General features: G+C 46.0%; 1 protein-coding gene across 5 annotated transcripts in view; it reads left to right on the plus strand.

Moving 5' to 3' along the window:
- The window catches only part of LOC147239232 (uncharacterized), a 41,420-nt gene that overhangs the window by 8,114 nt on the left and 6,211 nt on the right, over window positions 1-27,095 (plus strand). For 4 of the 5 annotated variants that reach the window (XM_086195491.1, XM_086195492.1, XM_086195493.1 and 1 more), the window contains 31 exons: window positions 162-302; window positions 441-701; window positions 1,834-2,014; window positions 2,099-2,265; window positions 2,384-2,524; window positions 3,191-3,369; window positions 4,439-4,614; window positions 5,004-5,228; window positions 5,372-5,481; window positions 7,252-7,467; window positions 7,997-8,120; window positions 8,217-8,436; window positions 8,527-8,674; window positions 9,800-9,977; window positions 10,209-10,386; window positions 11,068-11,194; window positions 11,333-11,452; window positions 11,970-12,120; window positions 12,247-12,359; window positions 12,920-13,070; window positions 14,195-14,443; window positions 15,120-15,332; window positions 17,506-17,687; window positions 17,808-17,991; window positions 19,076-19,218; window positions 21,416-21,597; window positions 23,234-23,493; window positions 23,692-23,932; window positions 24,016-24,199; window positions 25,403-25,529; window positions 25,746-25,832. In XM_086195491.1, the coding sequence (XP_086051617.1) occupies window positions 162-302; window positions 441-701; window positions 1,834-2,014; window positions 2,099-2,265; window positions 2,384-2,524; window positions 3,191-3,369; window positions 4,439-4,614; window positions 5,004-5,228; window positions 5,372-5,481; window positions 7,252-7,467; window positions 7,997-8,120; window positions 8,217-8,436; window positions 8,527-8,674; window positions 9,800-9,977; window positions 10,209-10,386; window positions 11,068-11,194; window positions 11,333-11,452; window positions 11,970-12,120; window positions 12,247-12,359; window positions 12,920-13,070; window positions 14,195-14,443; window positions 15,120-15,332; window positions 17,506-17,687; window positions 17,808-17,991; window positions 19,076-19,218; window positions 21,416-21,597; window positions 23,234-23,493; window positions 23,692-23,932; window positions 24,016-24,199; window positions 25,403-25,529; window positions 25,746-25,832 (5,359 nt within the window). The remainder of the gene's footprint in view (window positions 1-161; window positions 303-440; window positions 702-1,833; window positions 2,015-2,098; window positions 2,266-2,383; window positions 2,525-3,190; window positions 3,370-4,438; window positions 4,615-5,003; window positions 5,229-5,371; window positions 5,482-7,251; window positions 7,468-7,996; window positions 8,121-8,216; window positions 8,437-8,526; window positions 8,675-9,799; window positions 9,978-10,208; window positions 10,387-11,067; window positions 11,195-11,332; window positions 11,453-11,969; window positions 12,121-12,246; window positions 12,360-12,919; window positions 13,071-14,194; window positions 14,444-15,119; window positions 15,333-17,505; window positions 17,688-17,807; window positions 17,992-19,075; window positions 19,219-21,415; window positions 21,598-23,233; window positions 23,494-23,691; window positions 23,933-24,015; window positions 24,200-25,402; window positions 25,530-25,745; window positions 25,833-27,095) is intronic. The other variant, XM_086195496.1, reaches the window with a different exon arrangement.

Raw genomic sequence — 27,095 nt, forward strand, 5'->3', positions numbered from 1 at the left:
GGTCCACGTGGTCTTCAATTCAAACCAAACCAACACTTCCAGTCGGGCACTACCAAGAAGGAGCGCGGAGCCTTGAGGGTTTTTAGAAAAATGCACTTTTGTTTTGGTGAAGTGTTTTCATGAATGTGTTTACTTAAACGTATTGTGTTTCTTTTGTTTAGCAACTGCGCATCTTTAGGAGGAAGCAGATGGGGGTCAAGATAGACCTGGCTGAGTTCATGAAACATCTGGCTGACCATTACAACTGCGAAACTCCTTATGAGCTGGGTATCAGGATACACAGTGTTGGGCTCCCCATATCGGTGAGGGACAATTCCTCCAACAGTAGTGAACCATGATGCTAGGGAGACATCTTTAGCCTTGAAGATTCATATCAGCAAAGAAGTGTTGTGGATGCTAGCATGTAGGTGTGTAACGCTCCACATCCCCGTCCATTCCAGACACTCAATAAAGTGACTCGCTGTGAGCACACCATCATGGAGCAGGCCAAGGAGGTCATCCAGAGAGAGCTGGAGGAGGAGACTCAGGAGAGGCTGAGAAAGATAAAGAAGAGTGTGCTCGAGCCAGTGCACGGCGCAGGCCCCCCCTCGTCCTCAGGCAACTTTGACCTCAGGAAAAAATATGTTTCCATGACGGCGTCAGAGGTGGTGATGGCTGTTTTCACCAACGCAGAAGGGGTGTTCAGTTCTAAGATGTTCAAGGTGGGTGGCGAAACCTGACACTCGGGGTCTACTCGTACATTTGATGCTTCCTCAGGTTGTGTTATGAAGCGCTGTGGAAAAGGGCTGCACTCAAATGTCGAGATGAAGAAGTGGAAGAACGCTTTTGTTCTAAAAATCTCACTGCGTCGTTCTGTGCTGAGGTCTTCAAAGAAGGGCTCTGTAACTCAAAACGCATGGGGGCTGCTCGTCTTACCACAGGGATCGAAGTACTCCGACCAAAAGGTTTACTTCAAATAATCAGTACTTGCCTTTGATATTTGACATATTTGTGTATTGATGAGAAATGGAAGTAGGAAAGAAATGGCAAAAGATCATGTTTGAATCTAAAATGAACACTGGCTTTCTTCTTCTTGTGTTCATCCACAAGCCAAACGTAACCTCAGAGGAGGCTGATGATTGGTTGTTTGCAGAGGCGAATTTTTCTTTATTTTTCTGTATATTTTTTATGTGGAAATTGACTACGACTGCTGTTGCGACTGCTAAACTGTTACTACAACTGCCAAAAAGTGCAGGCCACATTTTACCATGATTTGAAATGGTGGCAAGATATATGAAATTTTGGAGTGAGCCGTGGGTGGAACCTGGGGCAGGAGTTGGAGAACCCTGATTTAGAGTTCCTCTGACAGGAACTAAAGTTTTTGGCCTTGAATAACGTCCCAAAAAGCATCTTCAAATATGGGACGTGGTGTTAAATATCTGCACATTTGGAGAAAAAAAATCCTGCCTGGGTTAAACAAAGATAAACAAGCCCCGCTACTCCTTCTAACCTCTTCCTCCCAGACCAACAGAGCCACAGACGGCAAGTAAAGAGAAGCTTTATGATTTCAAACAGTTCAGTTAGGAGTCAAGTCTTTGTTTGAGACGGTGAACACTGCTTTCGGGGCGTGTCCAGTCCACTCAAATTAGTTCGATGTTGAATACTCTCAGCACAAATGGAAAAAAGGGGGTGTCATTAGTCTCTGAATGAATCCTAAGGGTGTAACCGATCAGTGTCAGAGTCTACAAATGTGACACCTGGACTCGAGGCGCCTTAGAAACGCAGTGTGCTCATTAGATGAAGAGGGATTTTGTGACGTCTCTTAATACGTCCGTGTGTTTAATTTCATCTCAGCCCATCCAGAGCTTCCTGCTGCAAGTGACAAATGACCGCTTGGCAAAGGCTCTGTTTCAGCTGGCCATCTGTGGCGGCTCCCTGGCTGTCCCGCAGGACCTAGTGCCCAAAGATAAGACAACCAGAAGCACTGAACCAACCAAGAAAGAGGACAAACCTGCCACCGCTCTTCCAAGTGAAGGTATGATGGCAGGATGTGCCCTATTTGAGCCCCGCTCATCACCTACCACCCAAACCCTTCTAATATTGAGTCTTTGTCTCTCAGCCGAGGTGAAGCAGTTCCTCAAGGACAACTTATTGTCTCAGAACTCTGCAGTCACTCTGGCTCACATTTCCTCCCTGGAGAGAAAATTGACCAAACACTTCCAGGTCAAAGATTTTCTGTCTTTAGGACAAGGCAACTTCCTGGAGTTCTTGGTGAAACACATTCAGGTACCTGGTTTGCTGGAAACTATCCAAGTGTCTGTTTGGGTGTAAAATAAAGATCCAAGTGCCTTGAAAAGCTGAAATTGACACCACTTGTGTCCTGTTTCTTCCTGGTCATGAGCAGCTGCTCCAGGACACGCTGGGTTCCATGTTGAGTCTTGGCAGTAACAGCATGGTGCATGTCGGGGGTTTCAGACCCACCAAACAAGACGTGTTTGAGTTCATCAAACAGTGCGGCGATAATATCTCCACCAGTCCAGATGATGTGAGTCCTAACTGAGGTTGTCAAGTACCGTATTTTCCGCACTATAAGGCGCACCTTCAATGAATGGCCTATTTTAAAACTGTTTTCATATACAGGGCGCACCGCATTATGAGGCGCATAGAATAGAAATGACTGTAGTGGCTGGGGTTGCGTTATGCATCCACTAGATGGAGCTGCGCTAAAGGGAATGTCAACAAAACAGTCAGCTAAGTCAGTCAGTCAAACTTTATTAATAGAGTACAAACCAACGTTCTGACAGCTCCGTTCACTCCCAAAACAAGTTGGTGCATTCACAATACGGTACCTTATGTACCGGTAGCTGCTGACTGAAAGCCTTGAGTTGGAACTCTGCGTCGTAAGCGCGTCTCTTGAAAGGAGCCCTTTTGGGGTCTTTATACACACACAAGTGGTGTGGGACTGGAATTCCCCTTTACCGTTTTTACCGCTGTTACTTCGGCAGCGCCCCCTGACTACGGTAGCCATAATTAACCAATATTGATCCATATATAAGGCGCACGGTCGTTTTTTGAGAATATTAAAGGCTTTTATGTGCGCCTTATAGTGCGGAAAATACGGTACTAAAACAAAGCTCTTGCAGCACTAAAGCTGTTTTGGAAAATAAATGTTCAGAAGACGACAAAAGCGTTGATGGATTTGTTTTCTCAGCTGTCCCATGTTGAGTCAGCGCTGAGGGCCCACTACAGGGTGCGGGACAGCCGTGACTTGGGCTTTGGCAGTCTGCAGACACTGGCCAGGCTGATCCAGCTCCAGAGAGGCCTGGCTGGAGGAGGACTAAGCCTGGTCTACTATGAGTCTGCCTTGTTTGCCAAACATGACATGTTGAGGTAAGCAGCACATTGTTATTATGAACTTTTATTTTTTTTGGTACCTCTACATTTTTTTTGAAGTGAAGGTGTTGTTATACACCTACTTTTTCATTCCAAATTAATGAATTAATAATTTGAAATGCCGAAACTTTCTTTTGTCTCATTTCAAACATGCAGTCTTTGTTAATGACACTCGTGACAGCAGTACAAAAAGCAAATACTTTTCATCTTAAATGCTTGGGTTCCGCGAGCCCACCCACTAAGTCTGTCCCTACATTGAGGGGACCGGAATTCAAAAGGGCAAGTTGAATTTTACAGACATCGGTGTTATGGCTCTTTATCACGGCCAGGACCATCACACAGCAGCTGCAGACTTGAAGCAACTGGTCCCATCAGCTCCCTGCTAAAGTTTCCCAGTAAAAACAAACATAACGTGTCTATGCATAACATAGATTAAAGACAAAGGTAACAGAAAATGAGAGTGGAATGATTTGGTAAAACGATTTTATGAAAATAATTTTGGCCGGTTTTCTGATCTGATTTACAACTTTAATATTCTTGTGTCACATTCACATTGTTTTCACATTTCAATAGAAAAACATATCGGACCATTTGCATGCTGGGATGCAGCTGCAGCACCTCAACACTTTGGAGTGTTTTTTTTTTTTCCTGAAACTTGGATATTGCAGCAGACGATATTTTAATCGTAATAACATTTTTTGGATTAATTGTTCAGCACTTTTGGGAATGCAACTTTGGTTCCAGTTGGATGTTGTTGTCTAACTGCTCCTCAGCATCCCTTCAAGTGAGACACTGAAGTGACTGAGTTGTGTGCAGGGCCCACGGCTGTAAGTGTGACTGAAGGACACGCAGGACAAACGGGTGGAGAAGAGAGCTGAGAGTTGTTGTGCTCTCCAACAGATAACAAATATATGAAGGAGGTCACAACATGCACGTTGGTGGCCGTTGATACATGCGGGCAGCTCTCCCTGACTTCAGATTCTCTCTGTTTCAACAGTGGGACTCCAAAGACACTGAGAGAGAGAAAATACTAACCCTTCTATCTTTGTCTCTGGTCTCCCATAAGCAGTGCTGACGATGGGTGTGAGGCAGTGGGGCGTCTGGGTGAGATGTCAAAGGAACAGGCCCTGGCCAGCCTGCTCTCCTGCCCTCTGCTGGAGGATCTGAGCGATTGGAGTCAATGGGAGCTCATCTTCAAACCCCTTCATGGCTCCCTCAAAGATTTCGTTGAAAGAAATGCAGGTAAGTGTTTAACCTCTTGTAAATGAGTGTCAGGGGTGCGTTCAAAGTGATGGGAGCAGACGCAGATCTTCAGACATTTACTTAATTGATGAAAAATAAACCAAGACTTAAGTTATGGATGTAATTAGTCCAGCCAAGAAAATTAAAACCCACGATGTGAAGTCCGAAACCCAGTAGGTTCAAACTTGTGCCAGTAAATTTCACACAGATCTATTGTTGACATTTCATCACAAGCCAGAATATTTTACACTGGTGGTGGAACATACATTTTTATTGTTACTGAGAGGGAAAGGGTTGTTTCTGGAGGGAGTGTTAGCATTCAGCTAAAGGATATGCAGATAAATAGCAGTAGAATTAATTAAAATGTGATGTCTTTACTGAATCCCCAGGTAATACAGGCCTGGCAGCGCTGGAGGTGACTTCAGGTTTACTGCTCAGGATCACCACACACACAGGAGACAAGCATTTCTCCAGTGCTGCCATGACCCTTGACCCCGTCGGCACAGCAGGCCACCTGGTGTCCATGGTGGTAGCTGATGGGATCGTGAACACTCCCACAGCGCTCCTGGCCAATCACATGCAGAGCTCCCTGGCAGCAGCAGTGGCTAAAGAAGGTAGTGATGCAACAGAGCCGTGACGTTTAAGCTTTAGTGCTTCTGTGCCTTTTCATTTCAGTCAGTTCAACACAACAGTGTTTCAGATGCAGCTAGAGTGTGTTGCAATTGTTTGATGTTATGTTGTTGTTTGTGGTCTTCAGATTTATCGAAGGCTGAAGAGGACGTGTCATGTTACAGCGCAGTGGCCACTTTCATCCTGGGATGTTTAACAAGAATTCCAACCAGAAACTTTAAGGCTCTCCTGCAGCAGGTCGGTCAGATTGCATTGCCCTTTCACACAGCGTCACACACCTCCATAGACACGCTGTACACACCTCCATATACACGCTGTACACACCTCCATAGACACGCTGTACACACCTCCATAGACACGCTGTACACACCTCCATAGACACGCTGTACACACCTCCATAGACACGCTGTACACACCTCCATAGACACGCTGTACACACCTCCATAGACACGCTGTACACACCTCCATAGACACGCTGTACACACCTCCATAGACACGCTGTACACACCTCCATAGACACGCTGTACACACCTCCATAGACACGCTGTACACACCTCCATATACACGCTGTGTACACCTCCATATACACGCTGTACACACCTCCATATACACGCTGTGTACACCTCCATGTACACGCTGTGTACACCTCCATGTACACGCTGTATACACCTCCATATACACGCTGTACACACCTCCATATACACGCTGTACACACCTCCACTTACACGCTGTGTACACCTCCACTTACACGCTGTGTACACCTCCACTTACATGCTGTGTACACCTCCATGTACACGCTGTACACACCTCCATATACACGCTGTACACACCTCCATATACACGCTGTACACACCTCCACTTACACGCTGTACACACCTCCATGTACACGCTGTGTACACCTCCATAGACACGCTGTATACACCTCCATATACACGCTGTACACACCTCCATATACACGCTGTACACACCTCCATATACACGCTGTACACACCTCCATATACACGCTGTGTACACCTCCATATACACGCTGTGTACACCTCCACTTACACGCTGTGTACACCTCCATGTACACGCTGTGTACACCTCCATGTACACGCTGTATACACCTCCATGTACACGCTGTGTACACCTCCATGTACACGCTGTGTACACCTCCATGTACACGCTGTGTACACCTCCATGTACACGCTGTATACACCTCCATAGATACGCTGTACACACCTCCATATACACGCTGTGTACACCTCCATGTACACGCTGTATACACCTCCATAGATACGCTGTACACACCTCCATATACACGCTGTGTACACCTCCACTTACACGCTGTGTACACCTCCATGTACACGCTGTGTACACCTCCATGTACACGCTGTATACACCTCCATAGATACGCTGTGTACACCTTCAAATTTGTTCTTTCTGCAGAAAGCTTCAGTGTAAAGATGGCTACTGTCTAAGTGTTATTACGCTCCTCTACAGGAGGTGTGAGAGCGTTGCTGTCCCAGAGCTTCCCTCACCTATTTACAATCTAATCAGCACTTTGGATACGCTGAGCATTTAAGCTCAGCACAAAACCAGTAGGTGGGTAGCGCTAGTTGCTGTCATTAGCTTTCACGGCCAGCTATTCTAAGTTTGGAGAGCATGTTTGGCTTCATTCCACTGAGTCACTTTGAGCATTTATACCTGATTAGCAAACGTTGTTCCTCAGCAAACAGATGGTGCACAACTTTTAACAAACAAACAAAAAAGAACCTCTTTTCAGTGGCTTGTGGCCCAGACGAGTCTGCTCATCTAAATTACTGAGGAGGTGGTTGTTATTATTAGTCTTACAGTTGTCATGTCAACCACAGGCTGTACCAACATGCCAGTCAGACCGTCTTCACACAGGAACTAAAGCTTTGTTTTTTAACAATGACGACAAGATCGTTTACATAACAAAGTATCAGAATTCACAGTGACCTAGTTAAACTAATAACTTGTGGCTTGTTTGAATGTGACCTCCAGGTGTTTTTGGAGCCTTTTTCCCGTGTCTTGGGCCAGGCCAAATCCAAACAGGTCCTGATTACTGTGGCCCAGTCCGACCCAAGATACCTGAACTGTCTGCATCGACTGGGCTTCCTCCTGGGCATTACAGACTGGGTCAAGGACTACCACAAGAAGCTGACCGCACCAATGATCCAAAATGACAACATGCACGCGTCACCCATGGAGCAGGCCAAGGTCAGAACCGCCTGTTAAAATGTACATATGCTGTTCTAAATCCCCAGAGCTCTGGCTATGTGTTCGGTAGGAAACATACAAAGTTTCATCAAAGCCTGATTAAACTACAACATGTCACAATCAGCAATTACTATGGGGCTTTTTTCCCCCCATTACTTACTGAAGGTGTAATCCAAGTATAGTAATGTTGCTAAACCTCAGAGTTAAGCATGTGAGCTCCTGCAGCTGGATTCTTAATCCACCTTCTTAAATCTCATGGATTTGTAAAACCACCTGAGGAGCACAGAATGGCTCATTGAGCTTCTCTGATGCAAATGTATTCCTGGGACGTTCGAGGGGAAAATGTGTGTTTCTGTGCAAAATTGGTGCTGATGAATGTATCTGTCAGAACAAGGTCAGCTTGTCACTGCCATTTTCCAGACCCTGGCCTCTGTGTGAAGAGTAGCACTGACACGTCGCGCAGCTTCCGCCGTCTCGTCTCCACTCTGGCCCCTGCAAATCTCTGATTGTCTTTTATTTCTGCCTTCAGTCTAATTTGATAGATTCTGAGAGCAGCAGCCTGTCAGGTCTGAATACCAGTGAAGATGAGTATGCTGAAGAAAACGTGCCGGAGAACAGCTTCCCCCGTCATCCGCGCCAGAGCTCAACACAAGGTGACTGGAAACAGCACCGCAACACATCGTTTAAGCTCCCGTAACAGACATCGTTTGCTTTTTTCTTATTTTTCATAATAACGTGTCTGCTTCTAGTTAATGGTCAGCGAGAAGAAGATTCCGAGGCGGAGGAGGAGGATGAGGAGGAGGAGGAGATGATGTTTGAGTTGGCCCCACCGACAAACGGAGAGACCTCAGACACCAGCGGCGAAGCCGAAGTTGGTCAGTCATCAGAACTGTCTGCTATAAATGAAGGGGACCTTCAGTCAGAGACCACGTTGGACGACTCCCACAGAGCCGTAATTGAAGACATCAGGTTTGCCCTCATTCCCAACGCCCCGTTGTCCCCGTGTTCCCAGAACTCAGGATAATTGATTCTGTCCTTGGTGTTTGTTCATTTTGACAGGAAAAACGAGTTCGGTATCGGTGTTGAACTGACCGCTGAAGGTCAGAAGCTGATGCAGGTCCACCAGGACCGGCTCGGCCGGAGCTTGGACCGCCTCTCCACGGAGCTCTACAGCAAAGACACACACTTCGTCCTGGAACTCATTCAGGTGACTTCCAGAACCCTCTCACCATGTCTGGCTTCTATATTTTTGACTCTGCTTTCAGTCATAGAAGGAAGGTTGTATATACACTCGCAGGTGTAAATAACGACACTGTTCCATTAATGGCTGATTCATTCTATTGATCCTGTCTTTGCTTTTCCTGCTTGAGAAGCAGAAACATCCACAGTATAAAGTTTATTTTACCACCAAACAACGAAACCTATTTGCTTGACTGTAATTTTGTTTGCTTCTATTGATTTAGTGCACTGATTGCAATTTTCTTGGCTAATTCATTTTTTTTTTTAACTGCAAAGTTTTATAAATACAAATGGGAGCATATACAAACGTTTGTGGGAGAAATATTAGATCGGGAAAATGAAATTTCCTTTGTATGTTTGTTCATAACAAAAATGATATACGTTACAATGCAATACCTGTCAAAGGGTCACAAAGAAACAAGCGCGCCTGGAGCCCAGTTCTCACAGTCGTATGTCTTCACAATGCAACTGAATCTCAAACTCAAAGTAGCGTGCTAGATTCAGTTGTACGTATTTATTTATACCCCATTATGACTGGAGGAGCCTGATATCCACCTGGAGGAAGCAGAGCAGCTCTTCCACTGGTGATGGACATTCCAGGCCTTGTTGAACGTGTGGAGGCCGGCAGACTCACGGCTTTCGTTCTAGTGTGTTCGTAGCTTCTAACGCTATGAGGTTGACAATCGTGCTGCGGTTGAGCACAAAGCAGGCAGAAATACTGCCTTTCTGAGTGTTTGTGCTTGTTGAACTGCTGGTTTGATATTTGCTTCTTGATTTTACCAGTGAAGGTTTTATTGCGCTCAGAGTAACAACTGTAGTTTTGATCAACTCAAGCAAATCCTCCGCAGACCTGATCCACCCTGCTGGGGGTGTGTGGAGGTGCTGGGCCCGGTCCTTAAGACGGTTGTACTGCATGCCCCCATGGCCAGAACCGGGTTAAATATCCTGATTGACTGTTTACCAGTCATGCCAAAAAGAGCGCCAGTCAATCAATCAGCTGATCGATTTCTGAGAAACTCGGATGCGTCCCATGTATCACAGCTGAATTGGAGCTTTTCCTGACTGAATGATTGTGACCCTCCCCGTTGGTCAGAATGCCGATGACAACAGTTACCCGTCGGAGGCCGGTGTGGTTCCAGCGCTGGCGGTTGTGGTGGAGAGGGACTGCATCACTGTTCTCAACAATGAGACGGGCTTCCAGGAGAGCAACATCAGGGCCATCTGCGATGTGGGTCGCAGCACCAAGGGCAAGCACACGTACGGCTACATAGGTGAGCGCTCTGGACCTCTTGAGCAGAGTCAGAAATCTCTCTCTGCATTACTTTTCCTTGATTCTTTTTAAGAAGCAGGACTTCTCAGCTGCTTTTGCTGTTGTGACTGTAATGTCATTTTTGTTTTGGCACTGTACAAGGAGAGGTGTTGTTGTCTTTACTGGAGAGATTGTGTTTAATGTTTGATGTCAGGAGGTGCCCTCATGATACCCTTTGCTCCACTGCTTGCAGGACAGAAGGGTATTGGCTTTAAGTCGGTATTCAAGGTCACAGACTGTCCTGAGATTCACTCCAACGGCTTCCACTTGTTCTTCGACAAGACCTGTGGCCCCATGGGATACATCCTCCCCCACTGGACTGAGGAGGAGAGGCCTCTGAACCCACAGCTGAAGGACATAAACCAACACAGGTTGGACGAGTTTAGAAACCCTGATTTCAATCCTCTGGTCACCGTGAGAGGCACTTGAAGTTGTTAACCTGCTGATGAGAAACTTTCATCCGACACTCAAAATGTATGATGTCTTTTCTTTCTTGTTTTCCCACATTGTGACCGTTCACTCTGCCTTCATCCTGTTGCTTCTGGCTGAACCAGTAACTTGTGTTGCATCTCACCCGCTGAGACCAGTTTGAAACACAAATTACACACCTGTAGTGTCATGACGCCATATGATGTGAGACAACAGTGGAATCTGTACATTTTCCTATTGATATCCATCGTGCTTCCTGAAAGAACTAATTCTGTAACACGAGAGCGGCGAGGAAATGTGACAGGACTAAGAACCTGTCCACTGGGAGCTGTTCCTGCTCCTTAGTAGATAGAAGCTATCCCAGGCCAGGACCCTCGACGCCCATCAGCTACCGCTGCAGTCTACCCAACAAATGTGTAACGATCGATAACCGATCGATTGAATTTTGTGATTTCTTAACCTGAAATGAGATCAAGAGTCCTAAAGTTGGAATTTGCTTCTACAGAACCAGATTTAGCCGAACCCCATCTTATACTCTTCCTATTTAAACTGAAGTCTTAAGAAGTTTCTGTAGTTCAACCTCAGTAATGCCTTACTCCCAGCTGCATTTGTTCTCTTACCAGCTGGACCACAAAGATCTGCCTGCCTTTGCGTGCTGAGAGCCATCAGACTCGAAATCTGTTTCATGATGTGCACCCTTCCCTGCTACTGTTCCTGCACCGCCTTCGCTCCATCACCATCTACAACCAGGTAGCTCCTGCACCCACACAGCTAGAATCATACATGCGTGTCAGAAGGAATAAATCATCACGCACATTTACTACACGTGTGTTCTGGTAACTGCTGTATTTCTTCCTCCACCCTCTCCTGCTGTCTGTCCTCGTGCAGAGTGAGAAGCATCTTGTGACAATGACCCGCAAAGACCTCAGTCACAACGTGGTGGAGGTGGAGCACACGGACGGCACCGAGCGCTGGCTGGTGGTCAAAAGCACACTGCAGCCCAAGAAGGTGACACGCGCGCACACACACACACACACACACACACACACACTCTAACCTTTACACCTCATTCTGCTGCTTCACTTCCTGAAACACTTTGAAGATTGTAAAACAAGAAGCAGACGTCTCATTGCCTGATTCCATCCCTTCGAGGTGATGAATCACAATGACTGCAGCTTTGCTTAGTCTCTGCTTCTCAACAGTTTTCCTGCTCTGCTTCTTGGCAAACTTTGAGAAAATCAACTCATTAAATCTGCAGTGTGCGACAAAAACAATCCAGGGACACACAAACACGTAGACACCTCCAAACTGATTTAATGATCTGGCAGGCTGAAATGCCACGATTATCCCTGCTACTCTTTCTTCCTCGTTGACAAAGGGGCAGCAGCGTTGCCTGCAGTTTGTTTGTGTCACAAAAGAATTGAAGCTGAATGAGAGAAAATGTGGAGATATTCTGTTCCTTTCATCGTGGAACTCTTTTCCAACGGTTTTTCTTGTCTTGACACTGATCATTTTCCTCCTGAAGCTCAAAGAGGACGTTGAGTCGACCGAGCTTGCCCTGGCTTTCCAGCTCGGCGCTGACATCACAGGAAGTGACATTGTGTGTCAACCTCAAAAACAGCCCGTCTTCGCCTACCTGCCCCTTCGCAGTTTTGGCTTCCGCTTCATCATTCAAGGTGAAATTTCGCTTGAAAGTGCCTAAAGTTCGTATTTTCATATAATGACAGAGTATTAAAGGCGAGTGTGAAGGGAGAGTCATCATTATCAGCAGAATGTTCAAGACCTTCTCCTTTCTTGTCCAGCTGACTTTGACATCCCCTCTTCCCGCGAGGACGTTGACAGAGACAGCTCGTGGAACCAGTGGCTCCGATCGGAGATACCCCAGCTCTTCCTCCAGGCCATGCAGGTCTTCATGGTAAGACTTCAACTGCAGGGCTTTGAAAGCGATGCCAGTGAAAGAACAGGTCAAATGAGACAGAGAATGAGAGGCTTTCTTTCCAGGACTTCTGCCCGATCAAATCAAGTCATGACCACCGCCAGGGAAGGAGTGGCGTGGGTTAGGCCTTTTCAAGCAAGGGGTTATTTTCATGTGGTACATCTTCAGGAGTTCTTGACTGTCACTTCAGTGGTCAAAGAGAGAATTGTGTCAGAGAAAGCGGCTTCAACAGCACTAAGACTTTGACATGATACACTGATGCAATTTTTTTGCTGTAGAAATCGGATGTTCTTCTGAATTTATCAAGACGAGAGGTAAAGGAAGGAAGTCTTGAGTTTGCATGGATTGCAGAAAAGGTTTCTTGAATGTTCTTGAGCAGTTAAGTTGAACGAAGCCTTTGTCGTGAGCTCGGAAAGAAAAAGTGTGGATCGGGCTTTGTTGGCCAACTGTCATATATCCACGAATGATCAATAAACAGCAACTCAGCAGTCCTCGAATGTTGTTTTTTTTTTTTCCTTGATTTTCCTGACTTGATCCAGGATCACCCAGAGTTCCGGGGACTGAAGGGTCTCTGCCAGTTCCTCCAGTTTGCCCCCCTGCCTGATGAGGTGTTGGACTTCTTCAAGCCTGTTGCCAGTCAGATTATTCAGCTGCTGAAGGGCAAAGCCTTCCTGCCTACTCTCAGCTCAGGTACTACCCTCTGATTTATTTATTTTCTATACAAGTTTCTGGAACTTGAAAGTAAAAAGACACACATGAAGAAAAGATTCATTAATCTTTTCATCCGAGCCATGTTTTGTTGTTTCTTCTGGCTTGGTTTTGCATTTTACGTCCCTCAAGTCTGTGTATATCGTCCAGTATAACATTATTATTGTCACTCACAGAATTGAAGGAAGTCTAGTTGCGGTATCTTCCTAGATTTGTCTCCCGTTGCTTTGATCTTGAGAGAAGGCAGAGTTTAGTTGCTATGATACCGTTTTGGTTGCGGTTTTGTCAGCTCATCTAGATGTGTTTAGACAACCGAATGCCAGCAGTAAGACCTGAACTCTGTCCCTCTGCTGTCAGTCAGACGAAAGTGGATGAACTGAAAGGCCAGTACAAGATGAAGAAGCATTTTCAAACTGAGGATCAGGGAAAAACTTCCTTATGTGGTGTCCTGGAAAAGAAATGAGCACATATGGTTCACCTTAAATTCTCAGTCAATCACATTTTATAGATAAAACCCCAAATCACAAATCAGAATGTACCTCTAAGGGCTTTGTGGTCTGTACACAGGACAGCGTCCTCTGTCCTTACACCCTGGGATGGGGGGACAAAAACATCCTTTAAAAAAATCTTCCAGGAAGAGAAGCAGAAACGTCAGGGAGAGTCTCGGAGGCGGGATCCTTCTCCCAGGATACATGAAATAAATATCACAAGTATTGAACAGATCAGCACGATCGATAACGACACGGCAAGTTGACGTAGATCAAGTCTGGAAGCTAGCAGCCGGATCCCAGCGTAGATCAGGTCTGGAAGCTAGTAGCCGGATCACAGCGTAGAGCAGGTCTGGAAGCTCGCAGCCGGATCCCAGCGTAAAGCAGGTCTGGAAGCTAGCAGCCGGATCCCAGCGTAGATCAGGTCTGGAAGCTCGCAGCCGGATCCCAGCGTAGAGCAGGTCTGGAAGCTAGCAGCTGGGTCCCAGGTCTCTTAATTTCCTGCCAACCCAGTGGAATCATTGAAAATCAGTTTCCATTGATAAATTCGTGCACTGAGCCCGCATCAGCAGCATTTTGAAGCCCATTCATTCCTTGCTTGGTTTCTCTCCCTGCCAGATGGTCAGGTTGTGTACAAGCTGCCGTCCCAAGTGGCCGTCTGTCAGGATGCTGTGATTCAGGACGTGATCGGCGGAGCTGAGCTCGAAAAGCATCTGTCTCTGTCCTACCTCCATCCTAATCTACATCCCGCCCCACCCACCTCTCTTCTCTCTCACCTGGGAGTTCGTTACCTGAGGGGCTCCGACGTTACCACGGTAACCACGGCCATGGCCAAGGAGCTGATGAGAGTTGAAGGCATCCATTCAGGTGAGTGCACAATGAACCAAGAGCAGCTGAGATGCGTCGGGATGCAGAGCACTGAGGTTTTGTTGGGTGTGGTGTCAGGTAGAGGCAGAGGGAGGGGAAGGGGAGGTACCTTCATCAACATGGAGACAGTTTCAGTGCATGGATTTGAACAAAATCAAGGAGGATACAGGAGGACGGTGTCACGTGCTGTCAGCGCTCGGTATATTTTGAAGTACTTTGTTGCACAGCGTAATTTTATTAGTGAGGGAAAACAACCACAGGCACATCTTTTGACTCACTCACATTGTAATCATTTGCTTGTGACTGACCTCATTTGACGTGTGTGAGTGGAAGGTTCTGCTCTCTGATTTTACATCGTGCGAATATACACGTTTTTTTTTCCCCTCGTTCAATTTTTCTTTCCTTTTTTTCTCCCCTCCTGTCTTAACTTCTTTATTTGGCTTTTCTTTGTTTTGGTTTCTTTTAATTTTCTTTGTTGATCCCTTTAATTTTTTTTTTCCTTATAAAAAGTTGACTTTTTCTTGGCAGTAATAACTCCACGACCTGATCTTTTTTTCTCCTCTGTTCTTCTAAACCTGTATTGGGTTCTTCACTACGTTGTCCTGTGTCCATATAAGAGTCACAGTTGTAAACCATGGGAGAAGTCCTAGTCACCAACCCTCCGCCTGTCTTCCAGCTGCCGGCCTGCGTCAACTGGCCAGGCTTCTGGTTTGCAACTACAGAGCTCTGGAGCATGGCTACGGAGAGGGAGACGCCATTTTGCAGACTCTAAAAGGTCTACCCATAATTCCTCTGGCTGACGGACGTGTGGTGGCACTAAGCGAGGAGGAAGTGTTCTTTCCGATAGAAGAAGCCAAGACGAAGAAAAATAAGTCTCAAGCTCAGACTGGTAATTATGTAACTTAATGAATATGTATTGGAATTATTGTTCAGCTTATAAAAATACCAGGCATGTTGTTCAGCTCTTTATTATTCTAAGCAGCCGCTTTAAAACAACAAACGTAAATTAAGGCTGCAGAGTTTTGAAAAAATATAAATTAATTATTTTTTTAACGATATTTCTATTGAGATAAAATGTACTATATTAAATCAGTCATTCTCTTTCATTGAAAAACCAAAAACTGATGTTTGTGGGGATCTGCAGCAAACAGCAGTGCTTCCTTGAATCTGAGGATTACGACGTGTAGGCAGGACATTCCTGCTGCACCACAACATTTGGTTTGAAATGGTACGCGCACAAAAACATTCAAAAAATAGCAGGAGACCATTTTGTTGTGTCCATTGATTGTGCAGCCTGATGGAAATAATGTTGGTGTTAATTGGCGTGTAAAAGTGTGACACAGAGATCCAGTAACAAGCGGTCACTCTCAGCTGTGGGGTGTCAATGAACAGGGCCTGATCTTTCGCACATGCGTTCTGTTGGCTGTGACAACAGCTCATGAGCGTGATGCACTGATGAGCGTGTTTTTGCTCTTAGTAGAGGTTGGCGCACTCTGTCAAAGCTTTGATTGGCATTCATCCCGGGGTCAAATGACCCTGCAGTAGAAACGAGTCTGCCGGCTGGGTTCTGATCAGAATTCATGAAAACACAAAACTCAGGTGAACGCGTTGATATGCGGCCGGCTTCCAATCTCAGACACACGTATGACGGTCGGTCAGAGATGCAGAAGTAAAAGATAGACGGGGGAGTAAAAGCTTCTTCCCTCCCCTGGTGTCTGACACAACTTCATGTCATCTCAGCCAGAAATTGACTCCGAAAACCAGACTGAAGCTACAGTACGACAGAAACCGTCACCGCCACCAAAGATTGGGTGCCGGCCCAAGATGCTAATTTCTGATCACCTCTTACGAGTGCGGTGGCCTCCATTTGTGGTGTTGGACACGATGCACTCTCAAAGAACAGAGAGGCAACTCCTGGTTTCCTAACTATCCGTCAGATGTGATATTGCAGCCTTTACTGCCTCTGGTTTTCATTGAAGATTTACTGCATGTTTATTGCTTATTAGTACCCAGCGTCAAGGAAGACCAGTTCTAAATTACTGCATGTATCCGCTTGATGGAGAGGAGTAAAGTAGTCTGTCGTGTTAGCGTTTGAATATCACACTGTCATGTAATGAGAAGGTAGACGGGAAATGATATCTCTGGCAGTGAAAGCTTGACTTAGGCAAGTTTTCAGGTCAGTGAGTGTGGTTTTAGCTTTAGTGTGCAGTGCAAATGTTGAGCTCTGCTCTGAGGTGAAGTGGAGTGTACAGAGATGTGTGTGATAGCTGCACAGATCACGCTGGGCGCTCCTTTGAAATATTGAGCAGCACAGAGATGAGCGGGGAAGTGCTCCCCCAGATGCCAGTCTCAGGATGTAGGTCACTGGAGGCTCGTTTTGGAAACGTGTGTTTAGGTCTTAATTCGTCAATTTGCCAAAAACACACATTTTGTTTTGTTTGCCTCTTAAAATTCCAAGAAACTCAACAGTTTAAGCAAATTAATCTTCCGTTTGTGTATCTCTAATCAAGGTCAAAGTGAGACTTGAAATTACAGCGAAATGTGTTACAAAAGCAAAATTGCCACAGCGGCAATCTTCCCACCAACTGTGTTGCACAAGTGTTCTAAACTGGCCAGCGTTGAGAAAACTCCCATTTTTTTCAGTTTTACTAAAAATGTAATATTATTTTTTCAATATGTTTGCATGGTCTTGAAGAACCTTCCATAGTTTCCCTCCCCATTTCATCAGTGTCTGCTGCTGACACACACAGCCGTCAAAAGCTTGTGATTGCGTTTGAGGTTTTTGGGACGTTGCATTTCCTCCTTTTGTCTCCAAAAGCAGCAGCCTGTCCTCAGTGACAAGTAACAGACAGACAACATCTCCCCATCTTCCACTGACTTATGATTTAACAGCGCCGACATATTTTAGTTGTCACGGCTTGAAGTACGACCACCCCCCATGTGTCTGACACAGCCGCAGCAACCAGCTGTAGAATATTTCTGACGCTGACTTACTGCAGCCTTGTTTTGACTCCATGTATTTTCCTGCTTTTGATCCGTATTTCCTCTTCGTCTGCCTGCAGGACCTTTGTCTGTCTTGTACAAGGACGTGAACGTGGTCCAGCCCTCTCTGCTGAGCTGCGTGGAGCCTCTGGAAAGTCAGCAGGTTCAAGAGTTGCTGAGAAGACTTGGAGTTCATGAACTGGAGCCTCAAGAGCTGCTGGAGCAGCACATCTACCCCTCACTGAAGAACAGCAAATGGAAGGTATGTTACCACGCTGCGACAGATGCGGTTTCTTGCTGTCAGTTTCAAGTTTCCATATTGACCCACTCGTCTCTTATTGTCCTTCTTTCACCTCTGTGACTCCAATGATGTCACCACCAGTCAAAGCCAGAGGCGGTGGTGGTCAGTTACCTGGTTTTCATCAAGCAGCATTCCTCCTCCAGCCAGGAGTACTCAGACCTTGCAGTACCGGTCCTCACCAACAGGGGTCTGCTGTGTCCAGGGCTGGACAGGGTTCACTACTCTGAAGAGTATGGCAACATCAAGCTAGCAGAGAAACTTCCTGGTATGGCTGCAAAGGAACCTGCTGTTAGAAATATAGCAATAGAGTCACTCACACCTGTGGGAACGCAGCTACGAGTGAACATGAAGCTGTTCGTCAGAGCCCAGGTTGGCCTTAGCTGACCCAACCATCACCACCACAGATCTGACAGTCCCTTGCTGACATGCTGCCCTGTCCGGTGTGTGTGTGTGTGTGTGTGTGTGTGTGTGTGTGTGTGTATTTTCTTTTCTGATGAAAGCGGTTTCTGTGAGATTTTGCTTCCATTGTTAGGAGTTAAGAAAGCGTGACATGCCTGTGAGTATTGAACAGGGTCAGTAGAGTGTGTGTGTATGTGTTATGTCAGCGTCGGTGGCATAGACATCATGTCACAGACAACGGATCGCAACACTCCGCCTGCACTTTTGAAAAGGATCGAGAAGCCGAGTTAACAAACTCATGTTTGCTAAAGTAAGTTTTGCTCTTTTAAAGACAGAGGATCGTTTTTCAGCACGAGTTTCTCCTCATCATTGAGGATTCTTTGTAAATTCACTCTGACGCTTTTGTCATCATCAACTCAGGAACATCTTAATCTTTATGGCACAACCTGAGGCCTAAAAGCCACACACACATCGGATTATTGTGAATTACCCAAGTAAACAACCCTAAGAAGAGTCCCATTTTGTAAAACTTGAGAAGATTTCTGAAAATCACAGCAGAGGTTTGGACTAGTCGTCGAACGAGAACCGCCACAGGTGTTCATTAGAAAGTGCTATAAATATCCCAGTCATCATGGTGGTGTGTAGAATGCCATGCTTCAGTTAGGTCTGGGGATCGAGCTCCAACACATTTATGGCACCGACCGAGTTGCTTCAACAGCATCAAGAATCAAAAGATTCCTAGTCATTCAGTAACTGAGGAGTTGAGACGGCACTAAGACAGTTTGCTCGTGGGAGTTGACAAGAAAACAGGCGAGAGGCCAAAAAAAAGGTTTCCGATCCGTATTAGAAGAAGTATCGATTTCAAAACCTTGGCAGAGCTCATGTGTCTTTTTCTTCTCCCTCTTGTGGGCTCTAACCCTGTCCCCGTCTACCATCTCTCCCTCCACCAGGCTACGACTGGGTCCTGCTGAGTCCCTGCTATGTGCAGGCAGACGGCGATGTCGCAGGATGGAGGGAGCTGTTCAGCAGACTGGGGGTGAGAGACGGTCTCATCATACGCAAGGAGAGACAGACACTCACAGCCAAACAACTGGTGAGGATGCCGTTACTGAACTTTTCACTGCATACAGTAAGCGACACACAATTAACGCGGTGAAGATGCTGCTGTGCTCGCAGATAAAGACCAGATAAGGTCATGGCAGCTCTACCTGCGAGCACAGACGATGTGTTGCGTAAGAACACAATATTTACTGGTTGCTTGGACACCCAAGGCGAGACAGAATATTTTTTTCATTAGAAACTCATCATGGTATCAAGGTTGTGATTAAAGGCTGAGGAAACTGACCATGATGAGTCACACTAAGACTGGAGAGATCAATCGCTGCTTTGTGGATGAGCAGAAAAAGCAGGTGAGTGATGGGACGTGTCACGGACAGAGCTGAGTCTGAGCAGGACACATTCCTCATGCCTGTTTTTAGCCTGGGCTTCGGATTGAAGGGATCGTATGGGATTTGTTGTGATGCCATCAGGCATCGTGTGACTGATGCTGCCTTCGTGCATCATGGGTAATATGGTGGTCATCCTATTCCTGCTTCAAAAAGCTGTACACGACAGATGCAGATGCTTTGCAAAGGTCTCAACAGTCATAGCAACCGTTCTCGTCATCTGCCTCCAGCTCGTGCAGTGAACATGTGAAAATGTCCCCTGGAGAGGATGAGAAGCTGAATGAAACAAATGGAAGAAGGAACACTGGATTATTTAATCTGAGGCCCAAAGAAAATAACCACCCTGCCTGCAACAGTGTAGAAAACAGTAAAACATGTCAGTCGATCATTTGTTGTTGGTGGTGGTGTTTTAAAGCATTTTTTAGTAAATGATTATCGTTCACACATAGACGAACGTGGGGAATTTGCAGGTGCTGATAACGGCTTTGCCAGCGAGCAGCCGGCGGTAGAAATGAAAGGGGCTAAATGTGTAGTAGCTGTAGGACTGCGCTGCACCACATTGGGAGGAAGCACTCGACCGTGTCTGTGAATGGCTCGCAGCCAAAAATCACATCATCGCCCGTGCGAATCTGGTTCATTTAACATCTCCTCTCCGAAGCCTTCGACTGTGGGTGGCATTCTTTTTGTTCTCAGCACTCAGGAATAAACTGAATGATGATCGTCGTCGTCGTCTCTCTCCAAGTGACCCTTCACTTCCCTGATGTTTCCCGTTCGTCTAGCGATGCTGCGACGGAGGGGTCACGTGGCGTTGCTCTCGTTCAGTCTCTTGAAGAATCATATTTAAACTAGACGAGCAGTCGATAAGCGATTAATCACCTCAGTGGCAGTGACTGGACAGAAAACATAGAGAGGTGCTGATTGGGTCACACAGAGACGACTGCTGCTCTCAGCGGGGTCGGGCTCGGGCCGCAGATTTAGACCCTTGCAGGGTTCTACTATCCTGCCATTGAGAGCCGGTGTGACAAAACACATTCTAGTGGTGTCTTTGTTCAGTCTCACAGTACAATACAAAACATAAACCACATACAGTACATATAGAAAATACAGTAGATGTGAACCACGAGTAATTCTCAATTGTTCAATTATTTGGGGGTTTTCAAAAGGAATTTGCCTCCGTACTCGGTCATTTACTGTAGAACTTACTAGAATTGAGTAAATTCAGACCAGTTTGAGTCGTAGGACAAAGTACGCTGCAGTGACGGCATCAGTGGTGAGGAACAAGGAGGAAATCAATGCATGGAATAGGAATTTTCCCAAGTGTATAATGGGCAAGGAACACAGTGGCTTGATGGGGAGGGAGCAGTCACTGAGATGAAGTGGGAGTAGAGAGCTTTCTGGTGTACTTGCAGGAAGTAAAGTCTGAGAGATAATCAGGTGCTACCGGTCAGTAATGGACTGATCCCCAGAACGAATGGAAGCAGCCACAACCACGTAGTTCTCTGAGTAACAAGCCTGACTGTGTGACAGAATGTACCAGCAGCAGAGAGGCTCACATTGCTATGATGTCATTACATCTGTTTAGATTCTAGCAGCAGTGGACCAGGCTCAATGGAAGTGAAGCCAGACAGAAGAAAATAGTCAAAGTCTGGTTTGATAAATGTATGAAGATTAGAAAAACCTAAAACAAGAGTGATGTACTTGTTTTCTCTGAGGAATCTTGAATATTTTGAATATTTGAACATCTCCTAGTTGTCTCTGTTGACACTTGACGTGATGCCACCACGAAGGCAACTTGCAGTTACTGATTACGTTTAATTTCCTATTTTCTCGATCGTCCTCCCCCAGGCCAGCAGTCCCTGGTCAGTGGAAAGTACAATGTGGCACCAGAATGCAGGGGGGGACTATGTGCTGGATGACTACCCCTGCGAGGAGTTTCATGCGCTGGCCACAGCCAAGCTGCCAGACGCCCAGCTCCTGGAACAGAGGATGGTCTTGCTGGAGCTGCTGGCCACCAACTGGGACACAGGGTAACACAAATACATCCTGTCCTCCTGTCACCTGAATATTGTCCCATTTCACAAACAGGTGCACTCACTTGGTGCCATGTTGTGGAGAGATAATGGCTTTGGGGTTGGTGGGGGGCAGAGAGTAATTCCCATCATGTCTCCTGTCGCCATTAGGTGATTACAGGGGTAAACTGGGCCACTGTTTGACAGAGAAATGTGTGTTTTTTTTCCTGTGGTTGTAAAGCAGTCACATCAGCCTCTTCTGTGTGTTTGATGTCAGCAGAGAGCTCAGTGTAGGTATTACTAGGTATTAATGGATCTGGATTTAGTTGCTCTTAGCTCTGTCTGAGAGTGAGTGTGTGTGTGCGTGTGTGTGTGCGTGCAGTAGCGAGCAGCAGTTCAGGTGAGTTCATGCAGCTGCACAAACTTCAGGCAAGTGTGGGAGTTAAAGGTTAAGTTAGATCCAGTGAGCCTCTGCATACCGGCTCCTTTATATCCCAGTCAGATGAATAATGAAAGGCTCACACTCGCTCATTTATCATTTATACATCCATTTCCCAAAACACAGCATCCACTTTTATTTAGCCGCGTCTCACATGAGGCGTCTGACTGTGACGAGCGTGCAGCTGGTACCCCCCCTGCTGCTGGTCTCCTCCTTCAAACCGCTGAGTTACTGGGCAGTGATAACTCTGCTGTTTCATATTAAGAGGTAGCTGGAGGCTTTCATCATGGCCCTGAAAGCAGGAGTTCTGTTCGAGCTTCTCCTTCGGCATATTTGATCGTGACGACACGCCAGCGTGTTGCCTGTCATTCATGGACTAGTGGCTAGGGAGGGGCACCAGCACTGTTTCCCCAGCTTTGACAAGATAGGCAAGAAATGAATAAATCACAATCATTTGTGTCTTTGCCTTCACAAAACCCAAAACAAAAAGAAATCACAGTCAAAACCCAGTACATAACAAAACAAAAAAAACCTTTTCACGAGCCGGAGCAGGCTTCTGATGTGAGTGAATGGGTGACGTGAGGCGAGGCTTCTTTGTGAACGCTCTTGGATGCTGCAGCCGCTCTGAAGCATCGTTCCGAGGGCAGTTTCATTAATTCTCTGGAAAGGGGATCAGACACAATTTGCCAGAGATGGAGTTTCCTCATGAATGCAGCCTTCCCTTCTGGCCTCGTCGTATATCACAGCAAATACCACATATTTAATAAGTAAGAAGACTGTGTTTACCATTTGCTGGTTTAAATGAAACATTTAACAAGTCGCCTGTTTATCACAACTCAAACAAACTAGAATTACAGGAGCACATCTTTCATCTATTGCACAGCTCTGGACATGAGAGATGAATTTTCTCTCAGCGTAGATAAGAACTTGTCAGTGCACTCCGATGATGAAGCATGCAGGGCTCCTCGCTGCTGAGTATTCTGCAAAGGAATGTAGGTCACACAGCTCTGCCACTTTGTTGAGCCACCAGAAGCAGCATTAAGGTCTCAGCTCCAGCTGAAGACGTTGTCATCCATGCGTTGTAATAGTTGAAACACTGGACCTCAGATGTGTCGATATGTAATCTTGTCATGATGTTTTAGCATCTATTCTGTATCTTCCCACCACCGGGAGGCTTTTGAACGTCATCACTGACTGCGTCCTCTCCTGTTGCAGACGTTGCTACTCTCAGTACCTCAGTGCCCAGGTGATTGACAGCAATGGAAGACATGACAGAAGCACCAAATCTTCCTTCTACCATTACTTGTGTCGTCTTGAATGGATGCCAGCCTATCGGCCACTGCAGGGACACGGGAGAGAGATCAAGTTCCTGCTCCCAAACTCGGTCTACCTGACCTCGCCTGAGATCACCAGCCTGCTGGGGACACACGTCTTCTATGTGGACCTAGAGTCCAGCGAGTTCAGTAGAGTCCTCGGTAAGAAGTGTCCACTGTGTAGAATCTAACTTTTCATTTAGTGAGCACTTTTCACGGTAGTAACACTCATTAAAACGCACCTCCATGGCGCTCATACAGTGGTTGTAGTGATTGTTGATCCTGGATTTGTCATTTTCTAAACACTGGAGGTCATACGTGGAGTCAACTTGCAGGTTTGACTGTGTCTTCTTCTTTCAGGAATGAGACAGACGATCTCAGTGGACGCTCTGATTACCTACCTGAAGGAATGGTGCATCAAACCAGAAGCAGATGACCAGGAGCAGAGGCGACCTGAGGAGGAGTCGGTGGGGGCAGAGTTCACCTCCACAGTCAAGCACATTCACAACGTTTACACTTATCTGGACAAGAACTGTGCCCATAGCAGCCTGAAGGAGCTGTTCCAGCACACTCCTGCTGTGTTTGTCAAACAGGAGAGCAGGTAGGCGGTCAGCTGCATTTCTGTTTACAGACTGAAGGCGACATTTATATATCCAGGTTACAAGTCGAGCTTTGCCTCCCCAGGCATAGTGATGAATGGTGTTCAGGACGCTTCTACCACCTGAAGGAGGTGTGCTGGAGTGACCCGACAAAGTTGTTCCGGCGCTACAAAGAGCTGACTCACAATTCAGACGGTGACGATCTGCAGCCGAAAGTCCTGGATCCTTTCTACAGTCAGCTGGAAGGCATGAAGGACTTCTTCACCAGGGTATGCTTCTGGCTTCCCTGAAGGCCGTCTCTCTCTCTCTCTGGGTGTTAAAGTTGGTACATGGCACATATTTAGTTTACAAGAGCGCTTTGATCGCACCATAACAAGTAGAACTTAATTTGTTTGCTTTTTTTTTTGTGTGTCTTTTTTTGTTTAATTTGGTTGAAACAGGACACACGATTCCAAAATAGCCAACACTTAATAATTGTAAAGATTGGGAAAACGTACAGCTTAAAACTCAAATTAACAGAGAGAGAAACAATAATTAACAGTAATTTGGGGAAATACCCTTATTGTCCATTTTTAGTCAGGCAAGGAGGTAGACCCTCTCTCTTCATGTGTCAGCGACCAAGGGTTGTCCCCAACATTTAGTGTGGAAAAGAACGAGATGTTGTCAGACATGCAATTGGAATCACTTTGGTCTCTTCTTGCTCGCTCAAGCTTTCAAAGCCGCAGTTCCTCTTGGAAAATTCTGGCTCAGTAAGATCAGGATCAGGGTCTTGGTGTGTCCAGCAGTCGTCCTCCCCATCCTTTCTGACAAAATCGCCATGATTAGTAGCAGCAGTCGCTCTTCTGGTCGTCTCCAAATGTTTTGCTGATGGTGGTAAAGATGGAGCTTGCAAGGTGTTGTGTCTGAACGTTGCCTCCAGTCAGGAAAGTTTCAGTTTTCAAGTGTATTTCACAGTGAATGTTAATCACAATTCTACAATTTGTGGTTACATTATATTAAGAAAAAAAAATGGCACTTCTTCTGCCACTAGATGGCAGCACCAGCGGCCAATCAAAGTAGAAGCACTTTGTCGTGCTTACTAAGGTTTTTCCTTCCAGTCTAAATTCTTGCTCATGTTGTACGTCGCTTTGGACAAAAACGTCCGCTAAATGACACCGTAGAATTGTAGAGACGAGTAAGAAACTAGAGACGAGACAGAGTCTGATGCTGTGAGTGCCAAAGTCAGCTTCCTCTCCAGGTCCACACGGAAGACGCTGAGACAAAGGGAGGTTCCGGCGTTGCATCTACCCTGCTGAGCGTCTTAGCTAACATGCACTCAGCATGCTCTCGTCCAACCAGAGACCAAGCTGTTGGGATGAGGGCTTCCTGATGTGCTGGGCCTGTTACCCCGGCAGTGGTTGCATTAGTTGCAGCTTTTGTAAGTTGAATTGTTAAATGTCTAGTATTCATGTGAGTGTACATGTGATGTGCAGACCCTTAGTGTGGACCGCAGCCCCAACATGAAGCAGTATGTCAGTTTACTGGAACTCATCTGTTCATCGTCTCCCATCCCAACTGCTGAAGTGCTGCAGGACGTGTCGGTGCTCTACGCCAGACTTGGTAAGGACATTTCCACCGCCAGCATTTGGGTTCACAGACGATCCAACTTGCAGTGACTCACACGTTTCCCTACTGTTTGTGTCCCATCTGTCTGCAGCTCATTATCTCTCTGCAGTGTGAACAACTGTTGTCTCCCACTTGATCAGTTTCTCCTTCCTGTTGTTGTATTCTCCCGCTGCTTCCTTAACATGGATTTCTTCTCTGCATCTTTGATAGCTCACAAGTGTAAGATTCCTTCGTCTGGAGACCATGAAGACTTTCCTCAGTCCAGACTCAACACCAGCTACTGCTCCACCCTGAAAGGTGTGTAAAGGCTACACCTGCAAACCCCCCCCGTCCACCTCCTGTCAGTCCGACCAGTAAAGTGAGAGCTGCTACGAGCTGTTTTATAGGAGCAAGAGAACCTCTGTGTGTGTGTGTGTGTGTGTGTGTGTGTGTGTGTGTGTGTGTGTGTGTGTGTGTGTGTGAGAACCTTGTGCAATATTCCTAGGTTCAAAATGGAAACCAGAACACAAGCAGCTCTCCAACTGCAGCCCTGACAGTCAGACTAATTTGATTTATGATCCAAAGGAATTAATAGTTATTTGTTGCATTTGCATCCAAACGTTTGTGACAAAGACATCATGCATAATACATCAACAAACAGATAATGATGAAGAATATGTGTGGTCATTCGTTACAACAGACCGTTTACACCGGCAACCTGGGCCTTGGAGTCCAGGAATGATACTGGAGTGTTTGTACTGCGATACAGAACCACGCCAGTGCTGTTGTTGTCAGCCAGTACACACGATGATTAATGAAAAAGGTTTAGCACTGCACTCCTAACAGCCTGCCAAACTAAAGGTGGGATATTCTAGGCACAGTTTGAACACTAAAGTTGAGTTCAAACTGATTCTAGTTTAATCTTTTTGATACTCTGGCACATTTTTACAAGATTTCGCTGGAAAATGTCGATGCCAGTGTAACAGACGCTGATCAAAATATTCTTTCTGCCAGAATTTCAGTGAAGTAAATCTGTTTGTTTTGTAAAAAACAAAAATCAGTTTTTTGAAATCTTTTGGACTCAGATTTTTAGGGCAACGAAGCATCTGATTGCCGCATTAAAATAATTTATCGCTGGAAAAAGTACATTTTACATTTCAAGTCGGTGTCTTGAGCTCATAAGTTCATTTTCCCTCCTGTATCACCTCTCTGTGACCCCAGAATGCAGGTGAAACCAGCCGCGTGTATTTAGCTTGAAGCTAATACACCACATATGAACACAAGGGAGGTTGTTTATCTTAAATCAAAGTATTTGGGGATCCTGAGCACTCGGCTGGAGGAAGAAGGCCTGGATTATTCCAGGGATGGACAGTTTCACCAGTGTTGGTAGTTGGTGACTGCGGGGCGCCATGAGCTTCAAGCGAAATGTTCGTCTTTTTTTTTCTTCTTCATTCTGGGCTCGCAAAGAAGTAACGCAGGAGGGAAAAAACATCTTTGTGAGCGCAAAAGTACTACTAACTACTACTTAAAAGTTAAAATACAGCTTTTGGGTGAAGTGTCACTCTAAGCTAAGACTGTTCT

Source organism: Aulostomus chinensis, chromosome 23, assembly GCF_037954235.1.
Source record: "Aulostomus chinensis isolate RoL2024-O1b breed Wild chromosome 23, RoL_Achi_v1.0, whole genome shotgun sequence".
NCBI classification, from domain to species: Eukaryota; Metazoa; Chordata; class Actinopteri; order Syngnathiformes; family Aulostomidae; genus Aulostomus; species Aulostomus chinensis.